At 38.9% G+C, this 23,363-nt stretch overlaps 1 protein-coding gene across 2 annotated transcripts in view; it reads left to right on the top strand.

Annotated features, from left to right (window-relative positions):
• GLP2R (glucagon like peptide 2 receptor) overlaps window positions 1-23,363 on the top strand; it is a 48,214-nt gene that overhangs the window by 2,403 nt on the left and 22,448 nt on the right. Inside the window, exons 2-7 of one of the 2 annotated variants that reach the window (XM_067308140.1) lie at window positions 5,322-5,415; window positions 8,553-8,657; window positions 11,329-11,450; window positions 13,972-14,078; window positions 14,327-14,483; window positions 18,623-18,782. In XM_067308140.1, the coding sequence (XP_067164241.1) occupies window positions 5,322-5,415; window positions 8,553-8,657; window positions 11,329-11,450; window positions 13,972-14,078; window positions 14,327-14,483; window positions 18,623-18,782 (745 nt within the window). The remainder of the gene's footprint in view (window positions 1-5,321; window positions 5,416-8,552; window positions 8,658-11,328; window positions 11,451-13,971; window positions 14,079-14,326; window positions 14,484-18,622; window positions 18,783-23,363) is intronic. The other variant, XM_067308141.1, reaches the window with a different exon arrangement.

Raw genomic sequence — 23,363 nt, 5'->3', positions numbered from 1 at the left:
ATAGCATCTCAATTATGATAGCACTGAGTGGCTCAGGGCTTAGTTCATAGTAAAACCTCACTGGGATCTGTAAAAATAATCACACGCCTATTTTGCATGCATGAGTGATTTGGCAGCACTTTTCAGAACATACCTACAGAACTGGACTTTCTCCCAAACATGGCCAAAGGAGGAAAAGCTCCCAAGTTCTCGGGAGTCATTGCTATATCCAGATTCATCAGGTACACCACAATTCTTCATCTTCCTGAGAGAACCTGAACCCCTCTCTGAAGAATATTAACCACATGGATAGAAGATATATATGCAAGCCTGTCTTATTGACTTCTCTTTGAATCCTTTTCACTTAGTTAGACAGATAACGGACATTAATGTGTCCCACCTCCTTAAATCCTCCTTCCCATTTAAGGCTAGTGCTTTATTGCCATCCATACAGTTTGTCTTCTCACTGCCCAGTGAATATCTCTGTAGTCTACTTAATACTGAAGAGCTTGGCAGGAAGGACTGAGAATGCCCCAGTGCGGAACACATTCAAGTCTTCTGTATGGCACCTGCATCAATCTCCATCAAGCTAAGAAGGGAAAGAAAGCTACATCTTCCTCATTCCAAGGCACTGCCAGCATTCTTCAGCCTTTCTCAATATAGAGGTCCTTAAAGATTTGCCCCAGTGGGAATGGAGACCACTGCAGACTGAATGGTAACATATGGGATACACGCTTGCCTTTTTTAGCTGTTTTTGGTAGGCTCTGTATAAGTAGCCCCCGAGCAATTCCCAACCTGCTGTCATTAAGTCCTCATGGGTTGCTGTTGAATCTTTGTGTAGCCATTTCTTTGATAAGACAGAACTATGGGGGTTTATTAGCTTTTTATTCTAATGCTTGAGGCCACTCTAGCACTTCCCTAACAAATTGCAAATTTATCACCATCTCTTTTGAAGCACGGCCATCAAAGTTAATCATAATATCCAGACAGAGTCAAGCCAAGAAAAAATACTGCATCATCTCATAGTTCTTTTCAACATTCCCACTTGTATGTACAAATGCAGGAATTTCAACACTCTCTTTTACTGCAGCACTGCAAAGAGAGGATTCCTGTCACTTTATTTCTACAACTAAATCTAAATCCTTCTCAAAATCATTGCAGTCCTCAAATACATCTTCCAGCTGTGGCTTCTAGGAGTAAAATTTTGTATTAGGTGTATTACAGCATATGCTCTGCAGATAAGCTCATGCTTCTGTGTGATCCAAATGATCCTTATTAATTGACCTGTGCTATCATTGTCTGCTCCTCTGCTAATTTCCAATCATTTGCAATTTTTCTCATTAATTATTTCAACGATATGTTCTTCTAACTCTGCATTTAATATTAACATTTCAGGTCAGCTGACTCAGTGTTTAATTATGTCTGGTGCTGACCTCATTTTATATAAAGTTGATTCTTTTGAGTTTTTTTCATCAAAATGTCTTCTGGTGGAAAACCAAGCATCTCAGATGTTTACATCAATAGTGACCAGGTATTAGATTTCTGACTCTGTTTCTAGCTTTGCAGAGACTGACAAACACATAAGGAAGTGAAGTTAAACTGTCCTTTATGCCTAAGCTGTTCCTCCCTCTTGTTAAGTGAGTTTCTTTCATTAATTTTTCTCAATTCTATCTCCAGAAATGGAACCAAACAAGCAGCCAGGTAGCACTTATGAGGCTTTCCCTGTATTTCCTTTCCTGTTTAATGTGTTTGTTTGTTAAAAACTGAAGTGCTATCCTTCAAATCAAGTAATCTTTTCTACAACTGCGTCATCTACATCTCTTTGCCTCTTCAAATGAGGTTCACTGACCTGAGAGTTTCTCAACAGTCTCCCCCAGCTCTCAGCATTTTGGGGCCCGCACCAGGGAAATGTCAAGATGCTTTTTATTTTGGAAACATACATTCCTTTCTCATGCCTGTTGTAAATATTCTCTCCTTATCTTGCAAGTCCATCAGATGAAGAATAATTATAGACTTTCTACTCCCTGGAATTCCAAGTAGGGTGTCTGGAAATTAGCTAGGAGTCTCAAAGCAGAACTTTGGACAGGCAGCATTTTATACAGCAAAAACATGTATGAATACTCATATATGGTCCCATATAACAGCTAAAGTTTCACCACTGTTCTTGTTTTGAAAGCAAACAAACACAGACTTTTCTTTATTTTTCCAGCAAACTTAGATCCAAAGATAAGATACAGGTGAAGTTCACAGCCGTACAGTAACCTGGTTATTTTATCAAAAACAACAACAACAACAACAACAACAACAACAACAACAAAATTAAAAGGAGGCAGAAAATTAATTCTCGCCTTGGGAAAGGAATGGAAGGAGGAATTGAGCTGAGAAATGCCACAGAATATAATGACTTCCTAACAGATCTTTTCTTTTGAATTCTGGTTAAAGAGCCATTCTGATGGAAAGAGAAAAAGGGATTGATCTTAATAAATCTTCTGTATCCATAGAGGAATAATGTGCTGAAGCTCAGAGTGATGCTGTTAGTCCACCGACATGTGGATGTGTGTTCAGTGATGATTCTCAGCCCTTGGCACCTCACCAAGCTTGCAGAATCTCAGTACATTGCACATGTGTGAAAGGCAGTTCCCAAAAAGGTTCTGGTCCAGACAAAGGGGTCTTCCTTGGAAAACTGAAAAGCATCCTTTAGCAAGAGAGTTGTTGCATTTTGAAAACTTATAGTCTACTCTCCAAAATGGTCAAGACGATCTGTAACGTTTTCAACCAGTATTGAATTATTCATTTTTGGAAACTTATAGTAACAGTATTCTTGGACTATCTGCCTGCCTCTGGCCTCTCAAAGTCTTAGTTCAGGAAACCAGCTGCGATATTACACAGAGACTACTCTGGCTGATGATTTTTTCCCTGGATAAATAATGTTCAAGTCATCATACTGATGTTGATCTGTAAGCAGTATCTAGCACTATCTTTTCTCTACTGCTTTGCTCTTAGGTGGGCATTTCTTCAACAGGTCAGCTCTAACATATCACAAACCAATTTTGCATTTAACTCTTCTCTTTTTAGCCGTTCCTTTCCTAAACAGTATTTATCAGCTATGGCCCTCTAAAGGCCTCTTCAGTAAGATTGTCATGTGATAAAGATGTGTAAGAAAAGTTGGTATTAACAGAGAGCAAGCTAAAATGTGAGAATCCCTTTGGGACAATTGTAACTCTTAAATTGATAAGGCATGTGCCATAGATGTGCACCACAACCCAAACAATATTCATTGATTTTCTGACAAAAATATTTCACCCCATAAAGAATGGTCATACCTAGGCAAAAAACAAACAAACCAAAACCATATTTTTCTGACCAGTACAGTCTCTTCTGTCAGTCACTGTATATAAAATCGTTGTCCCCCTATGGCTGGGAATGATGGTGTTTTTTTTTTTAACATCAGAACTGATTTTATATTTAGAAGCAATTCTTACCCAGTGGAGATGAATGTAACCCCCTTCTCTGTGCTGACAACTATAGATCTACACCCCTGTTCTCACCCTCTCTTGATAAAACCTAGGCCTCTCTTTCATTTCTCCATATCTACTTTCAGGTCCCAAGGGAGCAACACAGGGTCAACACATCCAACAGAGACCTTCTAAACCTCTCTTCTCACTCCCTTTTCAAACACTATTGACAGCCCCCTCAACTTCTGTGTCTCTTCAGTGTGTTTCCATGACTGCAGTACATTCCAACTCTTGTAACGGCAGCAATGCTGTCTCATACAACCTGCAGCATTTTTATGTCAGAGTAAGACCTCCATTTAGGCTCTGACAGACCTGTTGCATTTGTGTTCTTAGTATTATCTTCATCCAGAAAAGGAGAGACTGGGTGATGGGTCAGACAGGACCCTGTGGATGGAGGGTGGATTGTTCTTGCAGCTGATCGTGTTGGGGGGGACAGAAGCTTCCAGAGAACAGAATGGGGTGAGCAGACAAAGAGACAGAAGACAAGAGAGCAATGAGATAGGAGACTGCAGACTGGGCAGCAGCCGAGAGGAGCAGCCAAGCTTTTGTGGTGGAGAGGTTGATTTTCTAAGGACCAGAGGGCACTCTGCAGAATTTGCTGCCACTAAACGAAACACAAAGTTGAACCTGTTTTCAAGGCTACAGTGGTAAGGGGGAAACTGTTCTTGCAATTTTCGTATTTCTATTCTCTCTACCCAGATCACTTCAAAGCAATTATTCCAGGTCTTATTCTCCTGGAATCTAGCTTTTTTTTGATTAAACACGTTCTTGATCTTCTCTGGAGAGATCACTATAAGAAAAGGTGTAGGCAGAACCAGTCTTGAAAATATCTACAACAGAAAAAAAAAATCCAAAATATACCTACAAAAGCTTGGACATAAAAAATCCACTTGTGTGATGTTTCACATGGAGAAAATTTCGGCATGGAGAAAAGTAAGAATTTATGCTCCATTTCTCTAAGCCAGAAGTCTTGAGGGCAGAGTCTCTTCCCCCCTCTGGGCACATGACAACCTCCAACAGTAAGACTGTTCCCTGTCCAGGCCAAAAAGGCAACATAGAAGGTGCAGGTGGGCAAATAAAACTGAGATGAACAGTTGTGCTTTTTTTTTTTTTAATATGAAAAGAAAGATGCTGATGGCAAGGTTGCAGCCGTTGGAGGACGAAATGGCTTTTGAAGTGCTGTGAGGGGGAGCACAGAATGCACTAGAGAAAAAGTGTTATTATCAAAATAGTATTGTTTATTCATTACTCATTAATTCAAATTTTTACTGAACTGCTCAACTGAGTACAGCTGATTATCTTTAAAAATACTCTAAAATATAAACAGTCCTGAAAATTATCATCAATCAGATTCATAAATTAATCCAGAAGAAACATAAATACACAGGAATGATTAGCTGACCCTGGCATAAACTGACTGTAAAAGGCTTGGAAAGACTGTAAGATTTGAGAAGATCAGCACACATTTTCTACAGTATAGGAATGAAATTCCCATGTATCTGGTGCACCCCCCAGATCCTAGCAATTAAATATCTATGTGGATTTTTAGAAGGGACTCAGGCACATGTTGAATAAAACTGTGGCAATAGATTTCTTGTTCAAAGACAACCATTGATGAAATTTCATTAATAGCTTCCTAGGGAAGAAGGGATTCTGTCTTCCCCTCCCTTTTTACCTCTCCTCTCCTCTCCTCTCCTCTCCTCTCCTCTCCTCTCCTCTCCTCTCCTCTCCTCTCCTCCTAAATTTGTATAACTGAAGGAAGCTTATACCATTAAAGACCACAAGGCTCTAAATGATTTTCTTTGTGTCCAATATTTTCACCCACAGGCCAAAGGATCACTATTGGAAAAAACCACATCTGGATGGCTCAGCTACAAAAAAGAATGTTTGAAAATGCTACAGAAACCAACTGTAGTTACCGGTAAGGAAGCAAACAGCAAGATAAAGCAAACTGTCAAAAGTAACACTGCTGAATATCCAAATATTCAAATTCTTTACCTTGCTTTGTGGAAGTGTGTGTTTGTTTTTAAGTTCTAAATGTAGTACAGTCAGCTATAACTTGATATGCAAACAGGTGCAATCATGAAGTTATGGTCTCTTTTTGTCCTGAAACATGTTAGAAGCCCAGGCTATATACACAAGTGATCCCTTGAGCAGCTGGTCCTGAGCTACCACTGTGGTATGGCACTGAGTGCATCGTCCAGATGTGGATACTACCAATTTTAGGCATGAACACGTCCTTTGGATGCAGGAGACAGTTCCCATTTCAGTCTGAAGGAAGTCAACCCCATATTTTTGGAAAGTACTAGCCATAAGACAGCAGACAATCCAGGGGAAAGAAAGCAGTTCCAATTTATCCTTCAGAAACTGAGCCATGACTGACAAGAATCCAAAACACACGAGGCAAGATAGGGTCTGATTTCTGCCTAGGCAAGGCAGCTGGGGCCCTGTTCTTTTCTCACAGGACTGTTTATGCATTTTGCAGTACAGCCATTATGTTAATAAAACAAACAAAAGCAAATAAATTAAGACAGAGACCAGGTTGTCCCATATTCACCTGACACCTGAAACCATTAGCTTCAAATTTCAGTCCCTTACTTGTTGTCCTCCCCCCATGCCTTTCGGATTCTTGGATGAATGGTGTCATCGCTTCTAAAGCTGGAGTGGACCGCACCTAATGTTCAGTGTCTTCTCCAGAAAGGTAAAAGTGGTGGAGGCAGGAACTGATCCCACACCTGCCAAGACTGGTCGAGTGATCTAAGGTTAATGTTGCTGTGCAAAAGGGGAGTTCATGGTCTCTGACTATATCGTTCTTAAAAGAATAAGCTCTGCTCAGATAGGTGCCTACTTAAGACATACAGTGAATGGACAGAGAACATTTCAGTTATATTTCAAAAGAGGTGGAGGAGCATGAACATGGACGGTAGCCAACCTCCCTATCAAAAAGTGGGTAGTCAATGAGGACATGTATGCAAGCTGGGCCTACCATACATTCTGCTCATCACAGTTGTCCTTTCAGCTGCACTGATTTCTTTTACTTTCTTCTCAGCTACTATTGCAAACAAACACCATTTATGGTTTCTTTTCTCTACTTTGATCCTAGTCTAAGTCTTATCTGACTTACGTTCATTGCCTTCAGCCTATTACATTTCTAAAGGCCAGATGCTGGACAAAGTTTAGAACTGAAACTTTCACTTCACCCACCTCAGTTTTTGAGCTATATTCAGTCCTGTTAGTTTTCTTCTTCTTGCAGCCATGCCCTCCCTCATTTTCTATTTATTTTTCTCTAGGAGTTTCCCTTCTGCCTATCTTCCTTTATCTGCATTTCATTGGAAGAAACTTCCTCCTTCTCCTTAAAAATCGTACAGGCTCCTACAAACTTCATCTTTGGCTTCCATGATTTCTCCTGTTGCATTTACTTCATATCATGTCACTGCTGCTGGATTTCTCCAAGGTCGTCTCAGGTCAAAAAAAAAAAAAAATTAGAAAAGCAGTATGCCTCAAGTTAGAAAGCTGATGTGGAAGAACCTAGAAAATGCTGATGCATCCTTTCTGTATATCCTTTTGAGACCTCTCAAAACAATGGGATTCAATTTCATTGTAAGAATGTCATGTATTAGCAAATCATGTAACTCAAGGAAAACTGTCTGAGTGGTTAATTTCTCTCTTTCTTTTGGGGTTGTGAGACTGTAACAGGAGATAGCACCGTCTGGCATAGAATCACTTTCTAGGAAGTCACCAACATGTAGAAGGAGGAGTGGGACCCAGTCATCAGCTAGACTAGCACTGGAATATGCCAGAGTTTTGAATGACCAAATTTAGTGTAAAACTGAGAGCCTGTTTAGGCTGAGATGTCTAACTCAGATATATAGTTAGGCACCTCCCTAAACTTGAGATTTAGACCCTGTTTTGACCCTGAAGTATCAAAATTAGGGCAGCCGACAGGATCTCTCATTACTCTTAACGTATCTTCAGAGAAGAGGATACCACCATTTGCATTACAGCACTTAATGATAGATGATGTTCGGTCTTGTTTTCAGTCTGGGAGAATATGGAGTAAGAAATTTAGTATTTCAGGAACTCATGCTAACCACTGTGCCACTATCCATTCTGGAGGAGATAGGAGACCGTCTCCCACCCTTGTTCAAGCTGATCCATTGTGTAGTTACTCACGACAGCTAGGGGAAGATATGAATTCCAGTCCCAGTTCTTTGTAATGTTTTTGTATTTTACATTGGACAGGCACTGGATGAAAACAGAAGCAATCTAGGGTGTGGAACTTCCCCTTACCACTCTCTGGGAACATGGAGGCTCTGGATTCAGCTTCCATCAGGTTACAAGAGGGCAATAAAGACTATGTGAATCATGTCCTGGAATACTCTTCTAGACAATAATCTGCTTTACTCTGGATGCTATCAGTAATGTTTAAAGTCAGTTCTGCCAGTATGTACTACCATGCTGAGAACTGAGAATATGAGAATCTCAACAGTTTAGGGGCTTCCATGGTACACATCATTTCTGTGTCCTGAACAGTTTGAGGCAGGAAGTAGGGCACCAGGCAATCAGTATCAGGGAAGTTGACAATGGTCTGAGCTGAAAATTGGTGTCACAGAGGTCATGAAAGGTGGAACATCTTCCATTTAAAAGCAAAAAGTCTCTGGCGGGTAACAAGACAGGAAGTGAAAACACGTCTGCATGTGTGTGTTATATTGGAATAAAAGATGCCTTGGGATGATTTTGAGCTATGCCCTCAGCTCCCAGTGAAGCACATAAACCCTGCTTCTTTCCTGTTGATCCATGGAAGAGAGGTAACAGCCCTTTTTGCACTGTGCATAGAGCATTGCACTGTGAATTCATGCAGTTTGTTTGTTACAGCTTGTAAATACTCTTTGGATCATTGCTTGCCAGAGCACAGCTCTCCATGTGGCAGGAGTCAGCCACTCCACACAGAACGAACCCATGTGATTGCAGGTTACCTGGAACAGTACACAGTAGTTTTGATAGTTATCCATTGTTTGAACTTTTTTTTGTAAAACATCTATTTGCTTCTCTCCCCAGGAATACATTGTAATGGGACATTTGATCAGTTTGTTTGCTGGCCTTACTCACCCCCGGGAAATGTCTCTGTTCCTTGTCCTTCATATTTGCCATGGTTGGAAAATGGTAATGTGAAAGCGGTAACTTTTCTTGGAGTTGCTGGGAATCCAGCTAAGGGACAAGTGGTGCTGGTCTCTGCTGTCCCAGTGTCCCACTCTCTGAAGGCTTTCCTGTCTCATGGCTTTCCTGACATGAGGCACAGACTTGCTGTCAATGTTTAGTTGTGACCTTATTTACCCTTTTCTCTCCATCTGTGCTTATTACAACTCCATTATTGTCTGCTACAAATGAACATTTCCAAGAATGTGTAAACATACTGCCAGGGCTTGACTGGCAGCAACAGATTTGGGGTTCAGTTTCTGGGGATTCAACTTCTGGGGTCTCCACTGAAACCAGAAATGAAGCTTTCAACCAGAAAAGTTGAATAACCAAACAAAGGTGTCTGAGCAGCCACCCCTCCAGTAGGCCATACTGCACCACCAGCAAGTGGTGAATTGAATAAATGGGCTTTCCAAACAATATTTTCTTGGACAGAGTGAAGCAGGGAGGTATTAAGGAAGGCAAAAAGAATAACATGTGCAGGACTAGAACTATCTAAGAGCAAACAACCTTCCCTTTCTCCAAAATAAAAGGATGGACATTCCTATCAGCAGTGGGTAGAGATTCTGCTTTCTGCCACATAACCTGCTTTCTTAGCCACCTTTCTAAAGTCACCTATGAGGACCAGTATGTTTAAGTCCTTTAGTTTATGGGAGACTACTGTGGGCTGCTTATCCAACCTTCTCCAGCCCTCCCCACATGTGGTTTGTTAAACTGAATGAATAGTTCTGAAATTTCATCATTTGCCCTTTCTTGGGCTGCTAAGCAGAAAGAGGCCCTGCCTTTATCTATTCTCCCAAGTATCTGCTTCTGTAAACTGTTTGAAACAAATTCAGCTCTTCACAATAGCACATTAGCATCTCCTTTCCCTCCATGTCATAAAAACTCCTTTTTTCCCTTTTTCTATCTGAATTTCTGCAAATACAAGATGTAAGACATAGCACCAGTTCATGAAACTTTTCACTGTGATCACAATGGGGAAAACTTCAGTTACAGCATCATCTGGCATTCCCATCCATGCCACAGCACCTCTGGTGAAGAAGCATTAGAGAAAGCTCTGCTGTCTGGCTGTCCTAGGGATTCTGCAAGACTGGGGATGGGGTACCTGTCTGTCTGTCCTGGGACACAGCAGGATTGGACTAGAAATGCTCTGAAGCACAAGGTTGATTTTTCATGGCTCATCATCATTGCCAAGTCTGAGCGCTTAAAAATTAGGATAGTCTAGAACTCAGATTGGCTTTCTGATCAGATTTGACACACATCTTTGGATTTTTTTCAGTGTATAAAGTAAGTGACCACTCCAGTTATAGTCTGTGTAAATTTTAGTCTCTCTTCCTGGATCTGGAATCCTGAGGCACAATCTCACAGTCAGCCTCGTCATTGGCCCTTATGAAGATGACAGTTTATGGTGTGTGGCCAGGCTTTTCCCTAGTACTGGTGCCTAAGATCTTCCAAAGTATTTTTCTTCACTCTACCCCTTTGTACTGGGCATTGATCAGTTTAACAGCTTTGGAGCTAACCTGGCAATAAAGCAGGACCACAGCAGAGCAGAGCGGTTTCTGAATGAAAGGTCAGAACGTTGGTTCTCGGAAACTAACACAAACCCTAAGGTGCCTCCTAACCTGACCTGATCGGGGCTTCCGGGATTCTTCAGTTATTCATGTTTTGCAATTTTTTTGTTTGGCACCTTGTACAGAACAGGCCCTTAAAGACAGCCTCCACCTCTCTGAGGTGTGCCAAAGTCCCAGTAAAAGCGCCAAAGTCATTTCCTTCTGCAGGAGGGTCTGTTACAACCCCACTACTTGTCAGACATGCAGTCCCCACACAAAGCTCCTGCTCCATCATACCAACCTGCACTCCAGAAGCAGTTCTCTCAGTTCCAATTATCCTGAGTGAAATGAGATATTCTCATTTCTGCTGCCACCCTTAAACAATTTCTAATTCAAAAATGAGTAAAACCCCTCAAGTTTAATTAGATATAGATGGAAGTCAGCTGTTGAGGACAACTTCAAGATGAGGTCAAGGAGTTAAAAGAGACCCCATCCTTCATTACGAAAATAAGGGGTCACTGCTGAAAAACAAAAATCAACCAGCATCTCCACACTGTTCCTCTGCTGTTATAGGCAAATTCTTAATTAGTATAAATGAATACAACACAGTGCAAGTCAAGGAAGCTTCACCAGTTCACACCACCTGCTGATCTGGCCCCAAAGTACATAAACAAAACACCAACCACAGGTGTTTTGAAGCCCAAGAGAATGATCATTCCCTGATCAAACCATCCTCTTCCTCTTACAATTTTGGCTGCACAGCTTGGGCATACTTGATGGGCATATTTATGAGCTTAATGAGGAAAAAGAAATAAAATTAAATGTGGGCTTTTCTTTTGGGTGTAATAACCATGTGTTTATTGTAAATACAAGGTGTATACTGGGAACTGATTTCTGCTACCTTACATTCCTACTTTCTCCTAAGCACATATGCAAAAGAAATTATCAAAGACAAGAATTTTTTGTTCCTTTTTGGGGTGAGGGAGGGAGGTTCTATTGCTGTGGAGAAAGGGAGAAATCTGTAAAGTGTATATGAAAAATGAAATCTTTATTTTGAACTTTCAGACTAAATCTCTGTTTACTTTCAGGAAGTGCAGGAAATGTATACAGAGTCTGCTTGGATCAGGGAATTTGGCAAACGAGAGAAAACTCCACAGACATTTGGCGTGATAGTTCAGAATGTTCTGAGAAAAATCATTTCAAACAAAATGTAAGTATGATGTTTTATGTTATGGTTTTAATACTTAATCTTCTTAACCCCTTCTTGAGTAACTGATAAAACATGTCCATTGAATACCTGAAAAGGATCTTCAGATTTCATTTAGATTACCAAATGGAAACCTGTACTTTTATTTAGAAGAGAGGGAAGAGGAAAGATTAAGGATGGGGATTCCTGCTTCAGATGCCACAAATTATTTTCTCTTCAGAGTCCAGTCTTCACAGGTGCTGGCTTCTTCCTAATAAAATTGAAAAGTACAGCAATTTGGCTATTAAGTAACTAAAATTCAGAGGATCTCAGTCTGCCCCAAATTGCCGTAGTCTGCCAAAGCCTTAATTCCCTTCACTTCCTGAGCCTTCTAGTCTTTAATTAGCCATTAACTGGTCCTTTCAAATAAAAAAGAAAGTGAAAAGCAAACCCATATCTTCTATCTGTCCTGAATTTCACCTCAGAGCCTAGCTAGTAGCAGATAGGAGGACTACCATGATACAAACATCATCCTTCTTCCCTGCCTGACATAGAATGAAGTGCTGCGCTTTGGCAGCACAGGAAATAGCTCTACAGAACTTAATAAAGAGCAAACTAAAAATACTCATATTGATAATGCTCAGCCTTTGTACTGACGATAAAATGAAAACAATTACTAATTGACTCTGGTTTGTGAAGCTGTACGTGAGTCTCTTGCTTCATTTGCAAGAAGCCTGGCCTCATCTTCTGCATAAGAAGTTTGCCACTATATATGCTCAATTCCAACATTCAAGTTACCTTTTCAGTAAAGGACAGGGCTTCAAGCAGTGAACAAGGGATCTGATCCTGCTGCCTGCTTGCACAACTGAGCAGGGTGAGTTGCAATTAAAGCTGCAGCGTTTCCGATAACAGTAAAGCATGCAGTTTATTTGGTTTCAGGCTTCTTGTGCATTCTATTGCCACAAAGTTCAGCTTGGCTAATGTCAAAATTAAGTTTCTTTGGTTAAGCATTATTACTGTTCTTTGTTATTTGCTGTTTGTTACTTAGAGTTAATAATGCTATTATTATTTATAATATTGTTTACTATTTTATTGAATAATATTACTTTATTGAGTACTTTATTAGTTCAGCATCCTCATATGTTACTACCATCTTAATAAACTCTTTATATAGTGAATATATGGACTTACAAAATTGCAGTTATTTATTCAAGTGTGATAAATATTCATGGATACTGAGGATTTTTCATGGTCTATTGATTAGTCAGGATTGTAAACTTGTGGGTGGGAGAGTACCACATATATTCATCTTGTGTGACAGCAGACAGTTTCTCTGAAGCCTTTAACCATCTTTCTTTCCGATGCTAAATGTGGTTTTGTACCTGTTCCTTATATTTAGTCCAAAAAATCCAAAATGTTAGGTATCCATCCACATCAAAGGAATCAACTTGGTTTCATCTGCTTTGGTGTTGCAAACTTGCCACAGACAGGATAATAACTCATGCTTTTTATTAAGTTCATTCCTGAGTTTTCTTGTTTCATGAAGCTGAGTGACTAAGAGCTCTACTATGGGAATCTCCTGCACCTACACTGCACTCCCTGTGCACTTTCACCCTCTCCAAGAAAGTTTTTATTAGCAAGCACAACTCCCTATGCTTTCCAGATAGTGCTAAATAGCATAAGCTTATTAGAGACAGCTCATTGGCAAGGAGAAAGTGCTACAATCCCTGGCAGTGAGCAATAGGATAACTAACAAAGGACAGTGAAATCACTGAAGAAAGGACACAAGTTCCAAGAAAATCTCTGCAGGCCAAATATGGATAACAAACATCATGTATAGTATATTTCTGTGTCTCCTCTGCAGAGAAGCTTTTCTTGAGCTAGAAAAATAATATGAAGATATGGGAAGTAGACATAAAAAATCTAAACAAAACTTAGCAGTAAGAAATGCTAACTGAAGCAAGTTGGAAAGAAAGAATGTGAGTGTGCCCTTTTTTCTTCTGATGTCCTGTTCATGTCATTCAAAGACATTCTAGATACATTTTAATTTAATTCTTTTTTTTTTTCTCTGAACTCATGAAGGAAGTCAGTCTATTTCAATGACTCTATAGACAGAGGTGAATCTCAAAATTGTACACACAAGACTGATGTGCAGGTGTTTCCTCACGTTGCACAAATAGGGATTGCATGTGTGTGTACAGGTGGAATGAGTTGATCTCTGCAGTTATTAAATGACCAGCATCCATTTGGTGCTTATAATCATGACATTGATTAGCTATAATGAGGAATCAGAATTGCATTTGTGTGGCAGCAATCTGGAAATGAGACCTCAAGTGCCTTCAGATTTTACAAAGAAACTAAGACTGTTCTCCAGGTGTCTCCTTCATGCACTGATTTCAAGAGAGGAAGCGGAGGGAGCAGGCATCAGAAACCTTCCATAGCTATGCTGCAACACAAAAGAAGTCGGATATAAATTTCCTGATTTACTGTTCATGCCCTGCCTGCCTGCACATATAACTTGATTATTTTTCTTTTTTGTTCCTAGGAAGAAGAACATACATTACTTACCACACTACAGTTGTTGTACACCATAGGATATTATTTCTCTCTCATCTCCCTTATATTAGCTCTCCTTATACTTTTTTTACTCAGGTTAGTACAAATTTACGTGCATTTTTAAATTACAGACCACAATATGCACATTCTTCTATTCATGTAATTGAGTTCATTGTTTAACTTCAAACATAAATACATGTATTTTAGGAATAAGCCTTGTAAAGGCAATTCCTAAGCCAAATACATTGATGACAGCAAAATGAATACAACAGTGTGGTTTTTTTTTTCATTTCTGTGAAATAAATGTATTCTAAAGCATTCATATATTGTTTTTTCTCCCACAGAAAACTTCACTGCACAAGAAACTACATCCATATGAATTTATTTGCATCTTTTATCTTGCGTGCCATGGCAGTTCTTATAAAAGACACTATATTGTACAATACTTACTCGAAAAGACCAAATGATGAAACTGGATGGATGTCCTACTTCAGTTCTGAGGTAACTTGTTAGTTCTTTGCTAATAGTGTACTGTTGCTGCTGGTGGCCATAACAATTAAAGTTTCAGAACAGTTTGCCATATGGAAGGAAGCTTTCAGATGACTTAGTTGAACTTTGAACAGTGACATTTTGCTGATAAAGCTTAGAGTAATAAAAGAAAACTATCTGATTTGATAAATTATAATGCATGCATATATACAATTATAATTACAATTGTACATGCCTACAATTATAATACATACAATACCAATTATAATTAATCAATTTTGTATGAAGAATTGTATGAAAACTTCACATAAAGCAATGGTTATACTCATAACCTTCCAATTAAGCAGAACAATTTTATTACACTTTTAATTTTAGGAACAAATCTCTACATTTGTTTGGCACTTAAATAGAACCTTTTGTATTTTTTCACTTTTGGTATGCATAACACAATGTAGTGTACTCAAATATTGCTTGTAAGATGATGTTAACAAGCGCAGTGTATCTGTTGTGAGAATACACTAAGAGAGAAAAAAATAATTTAAAGGCTTTTTGGTACTAGGAAAATAAACTTTTTTTTTTTTTTTTTTTTTTTTTTTTTTAGAAAATGGAATAACATCTACCATTGCCACCACTGTGGGCATATTACATTTTTACAGTGTTGGCTGAATGTAGTTCACCCATGTCAGTCAGCAAAATTCCCTGCAATATGTTAATCATCTCTTACCACAGAACTGCTTCTGTGTGGGTTCTGTTAGCTTAATAGTTCATCAGTAAAACTTCTGATAAGCAGATGCCCCAGCCTACGCACAAACATCTGTCCTGTCACTGTCGTTTCTTACTTGTTATCTCCCCTCAGATTATTGTCTCCATCCAGTGCAGAAGCCTTCAAGTTGTTGCACTCCCTTCCTGCAAACACACTTTGGTTGCAGCCTCTCCGAAGCAGCAAGGAGAGTCATAGAAGTGCTACAGGTCTTGTTTCTCCTCATTTCCTCTTAAAACTATTGAATGTAACTTGCTTCATCCCACAGCCTGATAAATTAGCTCAGTAGATAGTTTCTTCATCCTTCCTACTTATTGGTACATCACGAGGCATTTCATATGCTTGTGGGAGTTTGTAATACCCAGGTTCATTCGAAATTGCATCAGAGTCTGTATTGAACATAGCCATGCAGTGTCACCTTCTGCTGAGCTGCCTGTGTACCGGTAACACTTCTCTTCTATTGAATATAATTTACAAATTGATTCCTCTTCAACACTTTTCTCTTCATTCTTAGTGTCAGGGTCTCCTTCTCATCCAGCCTGCCTACAACCCCTGGCATGAACTGGGAGTCATTCTACCTCCTGCCCCTTCTGTTTCAAAAGGGAGAGAGCATATCCATCTCTCAGTCATTCTGTCACCAAAGGCCTCCTGACATCATCTCATCTTCCCATACCCTCCCTTTCCAAATATCTGTGTCCTTCCTACATGTTGTAGATGTTCCTTACACCCCTCACTTACCATTTGCCCCAGAAGCTTTACACCTCCACTGCCTCCTGCTTCCCACACAGCTTTGTTCAGCACTTCCAAAAAGGTAAATATTTTCTTCTTATGGGTCAGATTGAGGCATAAAGGCAGCAGAAACAAAGTAGAACATTCATAATGTTGTTGACCCTAATCTCTCCCTTAACCCCTTGATACTATCTGCCTCCAAAGCCTCCCATGACAGCAGGTTCTAGAAGTTCACTCCCTTCTTATATTAAATGCTTCTTTTTTTTCTGTTTGGAACTGGTTTCCTACTGATTTCAACACATGACCCCTAATTCTAGTACTTTGAGATTTGATAATAGCCTGCATTCAACTTATTCATCTTCATCGCTTTCATGATTCCTTGATCATATCCCCTCTTGGCCATCTTGTCTCCAAGCTGAAGTCCCAGAGTTGTTAGTTGTCCTCATTAAACAGTTGCTCCATTGCCTCATGATTTCAGTCACCCTTCTCTAGATCTTCTCTAACCTCTTTAGATTTTCTTGGTATGCGCCTTTATTTAAGGCACAATGATGCCCTCGGTCTTATTTTGAATCGTCTTCCCCATGAAACTTAAAATTTTGTTAGCTTTGTTGGCTGCCACGGTACACTGAATTGATGGTTTCACAGAACTTTCAGTGGTGACTCCAAGATCTTTTTTATTTCTGAGATGTAACAGTATCTTTCTTGATACCTCATACTGACAGCTCTGCCTCAAGACATAAGACTGTGGGAAGCACTACTATGCATCATGGAGTCTACTGAGCAAATGATTCATTGTCATTTCTCACTTGTGTTCTTAAGACAAATCCCTTTCTCCCTTCTTCAGGTTCTTTCCAAGATCTCTCAAATAATAGAAGCATCATCTGGAGCCAGATCTACACTCATATATTTGTCTGCACTCCAGAATGACAGATGATATTGAAAACTCTTTGCCCTCTTTCTTTAAAACATAGTTCTCGTATGGAAGCTACAGTTCCCAGTGGCCGAAAATCTTTCTTTAGATTGCATCATCTTAGCTTGCACTGAACTGAGATAGTATTCTCAGAGAACTACCCATAAAAGCCTATGTGAGAGGTAATAGTGGGTTTAGAAACTCTCCATGTGGATATGACATTGTGTTTTTTTTCTTCACTTGGTGTTTGTCAGATTTGAATTTTATCTGCCAGACAGTTAGTATCATCAAATCCATCTACTTCACTTTGAAGGCAGCCTTCACTTTCAGCAAATTAAACCCCAAGTCTTCATGAGATTTTGTCATTTCATTACTCAGTGTCTTTCCAGTTTATTTTTGACTGAAGAACAGCAGAGATTCCTCTACAAATCCACTGGTAACTTCCTTCCACCATAAAAATGGGCTATTTGCTCCTGCTGTTTGATTCTTACCTGACCTTTACCAGTTATCAATCCACTAGTTTCCTTTGGTTTCTGTGCTTGCTGGTCCTGTTGTTGCCAACTTCTTGCATATTTGAACCTGTACTATGGTATCTAAATATGGTTTTCCAAGAACTCTTGAAATTCTGTCAAGTCCATATCTGCTTTCCAATATTTATTCTTTTATTATGACTTCTGAGTAACACTCATGTCTTGTAACATTCATGTCGTGTAGGATGAACCACGCTATATCCACTGTGAATCACTAACTGCCTCATGTTGGCCATCACTGACATTTACATCGACACCAAGAAGCCATCTCCTACAAATTCTTCTGTTCACTTGAAACAAGTTAGAGCAAAGCTCCACAGCTAAAAGTCAAAATGTTGCTGGTCAGGTGTATATATTGCAGACTGATCCATTTCCTCCTGGTCATTGCACTGTTACCTGCAAAAGTTATTTTTCTGCCCTGCAGAAAAATTATTCTTACTTCCTTTAGACAGAAATGAATAGAGGGCTTGCTCCCTAAATGAGCTATGTAATCTGCTTCATGTAGTCACTGATCTTCCTACCCTGAAGATGTTGGCAAGGTAGGTATCTCTCGGTGTCTAGATGTCCTCTATAGTCAAGAAAGAAATATTTGAGATGTCTGACTCGAGAAAAGGTGACTCACATCCTGGAAAGGTCTGTTCCGTCACTGTCTGTAAAGAGCATCTAAGCACTAAACTAAGAGTGTGTTTATGCTGTAAAGATAAATTCTCTGATTTTTGTCCTTTCTCAGCTTCAGAACTAGAGGACAACCTTCACTTTGACAGATACATTTCACAAGCACCTTTAAAAATTAGATCTGCCTACCATGGAAACAGCACAACTCTACTAATGCTAAAGCAGGAAAAGGGAATTTCCCTGTGATTCTGTAGAAAAGCTAGAGCTGTCAGTTGAACAGGGACATTAAAATGTAAGCTGAGGCAGACACTGGTATGGTTGCAGATGCTTTCTATCATCTGCACAAGTACAAGTTCTTCAAACATTGTGAAGGTCAAAGCACCTTTGGATTAGCCAGCCTGATGGTATCACAGGTTTACCCCTAGTCTCAGAATAGCCCAAATACCCCAAAATAATGGCAGCATAGTATGTTGCATGATACATGACTGAGATAAACTTATATCACAATCATGTGGTAGTTTTAAAAGGGTTACTAAGAAAACAAAGAGAAAAAATGTTGTCAGAGACTTTATATATAATAATGATTCCTGATCTCTCATTTCTACAGATTTTAATCATTTGCAGGACTGCCCAGTTTTTCATGCATTACTTTGTTGGGGCAAATTATTTTTGGCTATTAGTAGAAGGAATTTATCTCCGTACATTATTGGTAACTGCTGTATTCTCTGGAAGACGACTGCTGCAGGCATATACTGTGATCGGATGGGGTAAGCGCATAATAATTTCAGTTCTTGATATTGTACTATTTTTAACGTCAATGACAAATACTTTATAAAGAAGACAGAAAACTTTGCACTTTTGTTTGCTTGTTTAGAAGTCAACTGTTGTCAGTAAAGATATACCTAGAAATGATCCTTTAGTTGCCGTTCAGTTTGACCTGCAGACGCTGTAAATGAGTAAATTGTTTTATATTAAAGCAATATCCTAGTAGACAGAACAAGAATTTTACTCTTATGCTTCCTGTGTCATCACTGAATATTAGAGCACTATCGCCAAATTCATTTTCTGGCTTCATGATAAAACATCTAAATGGTAAAGATGTTTAAACATTTTTTGCTTTTATATATTTACCTTCACATCTGTAACACAGTTAACAATTAAGTTTCTAAAATCTCTAAAACATGTTTTAAGTTGGAGGATAATCTGAAATGCTGCCTGATTAAAGTCCTGTGTTTCAGGCATTTTTCATGGAATAAAGACTGTGTGAAGTTAGTTGCAAGCATTTGAAACTTCTTGCATAAATAATCCTATTTCTTTTTCTTAATATCAGAGTAATGTGAAATCTGACAACTATGTTTGTAGCTCACTCAGACAAAGGACATAACTCTGTATCTTGCCTGGACAGAGGAGAGAGGGGAAAGCCATTGTTTCCTAATTCCCAATAATCATCTAAAATCTACTTGTACAGTCTATGAGCTCTTGAAGGTTTTAAATGAAGATTATAAAAAACCCTATGTAGGTTTGGTGCAAGAATTACTGATTCAAATCTATTGGCCTGAGTTGAGGAGGACAAGATAAATGGCCATAATAGGTTCTTCTAACTATATGACCTATGTCAGTTAATGGGTTTACAAGCTAGTACACTAACACCACTCACTCTATATTGTCAAAGGTAAAATTGTTTGTCTATAGCTGTAAGACTGTAGCTCAGGCCACGCAAAGAAAGGGAGAATCTATACTAAGAAACAGTGATTCTTAAAAGAATTTGTGTAGTGGATGGTTACCTAGTTGTAAATAAATTATTCCGTATTTGCTCTGCTGTACTGGCTGCTAGAATTATTTACCCTGGATAAAAAGGTATCATTTTAATGGGGTCTTTAAACTCAAATATAAATAGATGAAGTGAATGTCAGATAAGATTGAAATTATAGTAATTACAGTTGGGATGCTACAACATTAACATGTTTAAAGGATTTTTTTTTATTGTTATCAAAACTGGGGCAAATTCCTTGACAGTAATTGATATCATTCAGTTTTAGCTGTCAAAAAGTCATACTAGGCTCTCTGTGTAACCATCACAGAGAATGAAAACAGTTCACTTTACTTCTCTTGGACATCTACCTTCTCTTTTTAATTTTTAAAAGGGAATCAGACGGCATCTAAAAAAAATAGCATACTGGAGACATTCCTAGAATTAAGCGAATTTCGGATAAAGAATGTTTTCCTGCCTTCATAATATGACTGTATTAACTTATTACCTAAGAACCATTGTTAGGAAAAAACAAACAAACAAACAAAAAAAACCCAGACACTTCAAGATCCAAAATAGGACTTAAGCATCTGTAATACCGTACAGGGGAAACCTGAGCAAAAAAGTTTTGAAGCATGATATAAAACCCTGTTGAAGTATAAAAGGTAACTTAATTTTAGGCAGACCTGTTAAGTCTGAAAAAATAAAGATTCATCAAAACCCAGAAATCTTGACTGTCTTTTATAGACATGGCTTGCACTAATACTGACATGGTTAAAGAATATCTGGGTTTTGTCTTTTACAGCACTGAACTAGGAGTTGAAGGTATGTTGAGATGGTATTCTATGGTTTTCTATGATTTATTCTAAAGATGTCAGTACAACTGATTACTTCACTTTGTGTATTGTGTAATCATGTTATCAGAAATCATTAAAAAATACTCAGAATCAGTAATTTTGGCAATGATGCACTTGATTCTGGAGTATTAAATCAGTTAGTTCCAGGATGTGAATGCAAACTCTAAGCTGGTCTTGACTGTGGAGCCAATTTTTTTTTCTCAGTTGTTAATAATAAGAACATCCATGTTATTTTCTTCTTGATTTGCAATTTTAAAGCCAAAAGATTTTATTTAGCTTCCAGTACCAACAGCAGTACTGTAATACACTGGTCAACACCTTGCACCTCTTAGTTCCTTAAAGACGAGATAAAAATTGGCATATCTCTGGAAATTAGGAAATCCAGGCTGTTTTGATCTAGGCTCATGAGATATTGAGGATTTCTGGGGACCTTCTGGTAAATGAAGATCTTTCTCTATTAACCTACACTACAACAATTTTAAAACACAGTTACTGCTGAGCCTACAGAACGATGATTAAACAGAGGCGTGTGTCAGTCCACACATGCAAAGCAAGCACTGTGACCTTGGAAAGATTATGTTTCTCATGTTAAAAAAAAAAGTTGATTTGTTGTTTAAATCAAAGCTATTTCATTATAAGACGTAACTTTACGTTTTGACAACAGAAGAGAAAGAAGCTTTGGGAAGAAAAACATTGCTTTTAATTGGGGAAGCATGCACAAAGGAGAAAGGCATGTCTTACTGCATACTTGGAAAAAATGGGTTTATTTTCGCACCTGAAACAGAAATACCAACCTTCAAGCTAAGCTGAAGTTTAAATCCACCATGTTAGCAGAGTAAACAATTTGACAGAAATAGGTAGCTAATACCTATGACAAGGAGATAAGGAGGTGCTAAATAAACTAAATAAAATCATTTGAAGCACAGTACATCAAAGTCAATTCTAGATGTTCAAATGCAGTTGGTCCAGGTCCCAAGGTAGATGTGAAATGCTACATCTGGAACCCTTCTGCGCCAAATCCACTCTCAGATTTGAGCTGAGATGAATATGGAGATACACTCTAGCACATTGCAGCTCAGATTTGGTGACTAAGCCTAGGCACATATTGAGACATCATTATGGATAACTTGTATTTTTCATAGTTCATAGGACAGAAGCAGAGCAGAAACTGAAACATTCAAATATTGCATTTTGGTACATGGATAGAAATTTGTCTGTCAGAATTGTCAAATAATTGGTCTCAGATATCTTCTTTCCAGAACAAGTCCAGTTCCTTGCAGTAAAGGATCTTGATTAAAAAAGAACATTAAAAAAGTTCATTTCCCCTTCTTCTCTGTGCAGTCAAAGTCATGATGAGTCCCAAGTATCCCAGACTGGCTTCCTTATGTTTCCAGGGAGTACATAGGTATTCATATCCAGCCTCTGAGTGGTATTTACATCTCAGACTGTGGGTTGTTATACTCAGGTAGTGCTTAAATCTTTAGTCTATTCTACAAAATGAAGGGGAGGGTTCATTTTATCTGACAGTTACAAAATTAAAGTTATGTAACTAAAATCTAGACTCTATCTAGAACCAAAAGAAGAAGATGAGTACCTTCAAAGAGTGAACTGTTTCAGTGCCCAAGAGAAATGGCATATTCTCTTAGTCCTTCCATGCATCTCTGGATATAGTCTCATTGCAACTTGTCTTATTTCCTAAAACAGCTTTTTTTCTTGCCTTACTTGCATCCATGCAGAACGTTGCTGTGAGGATTATTTTTCAGGATTGCCGTTTTGACCATGTTATCCCATTTTTTCCATCCCTCCTTTTGCTCTTCTGCTTCTTTCTCATCAGACATTAACTACTTGCCTTCACTTTCATACCCATTCCCCTCTTTTCTCACCTCTTAAAAGTTTCTGTCAAATCATACCACCGCTCTTCACTGTCCATTGTCAAACCTCTGGACTTTCTCCTTTGCTGTGCTTGGCATTTTGGAGGCTCCTTCTGATCATCCACAATTTGATTTCTCTACATCCTCCCACACAGCTCTTTTAATATCTCCTGTGATAGCATGCAGGCTGCTGGCACAACAAGATCACTGTCTTATGCTGATTGAGGAAGCAATGAGACAATACCATTCTTCCCACCCCTCTGAATCCATTTGTTGCCTTTGATCACCAGCTGTCTGGAGCAGGGACTATCATTTCATTCCTTCGTCAAACTGCAATGGGACCAGTCTGTTAAGAGAGCTCCTAACTACTATAATAGTATAAAAAATAATCATCATAACCCTGTAGGTCCCCCTTCATTGCTTTCATACATGTATGTTCTGTGATTTCCTAATGGTCTCTTCCCACTAATTCAACTAGTTTCTCATTTATATTTATTAGAATTATGACTAAACGGGAGATTATGGCACTTCTCACCTTACAAACATATGCAGTCTCGATGCTGCTGCTGAGCCAGGAGGGGCAAACCATGTATATATCTACTAAGATTCATGCGCTTCCTCAACTACTGGCTGGGAACTGCACTTGATAACATCACCTCACCCTCCCTGGCATCATCCTTTCCAACTGTACAACCTCATACAGCCCTGCATATGCTTCTCTCCTTTTGCAAGTGGTCCATGACACTGCCCTGAGTGTCCTCTCAGACCCATTTGTTGCACCAAAGCTATCGCCCACCCAAGTGAGACTCTTTCTACCTCTTTGCCCACTTCCCCCACTCAGAGGTCTATCGCCTGAGAGTATTTTGCTTC

Source organism: Apteryx mantelli, chromosome 19, assembly GCF_036417845.1.
Source record: "Apteryx mantelli isolate bAptMan1 chromosome 19, bAptMan1.hap1, whole genome shotgun sequence".
NCBI lineage: Eukaryota > Metazoa > Chordata > Aves > Apterygiformes > Apterygidae > Apteryx > Apteryx mantelli.
This window is presented reverse-complemented; position numbering and strand designations above follow the sequence as displayed.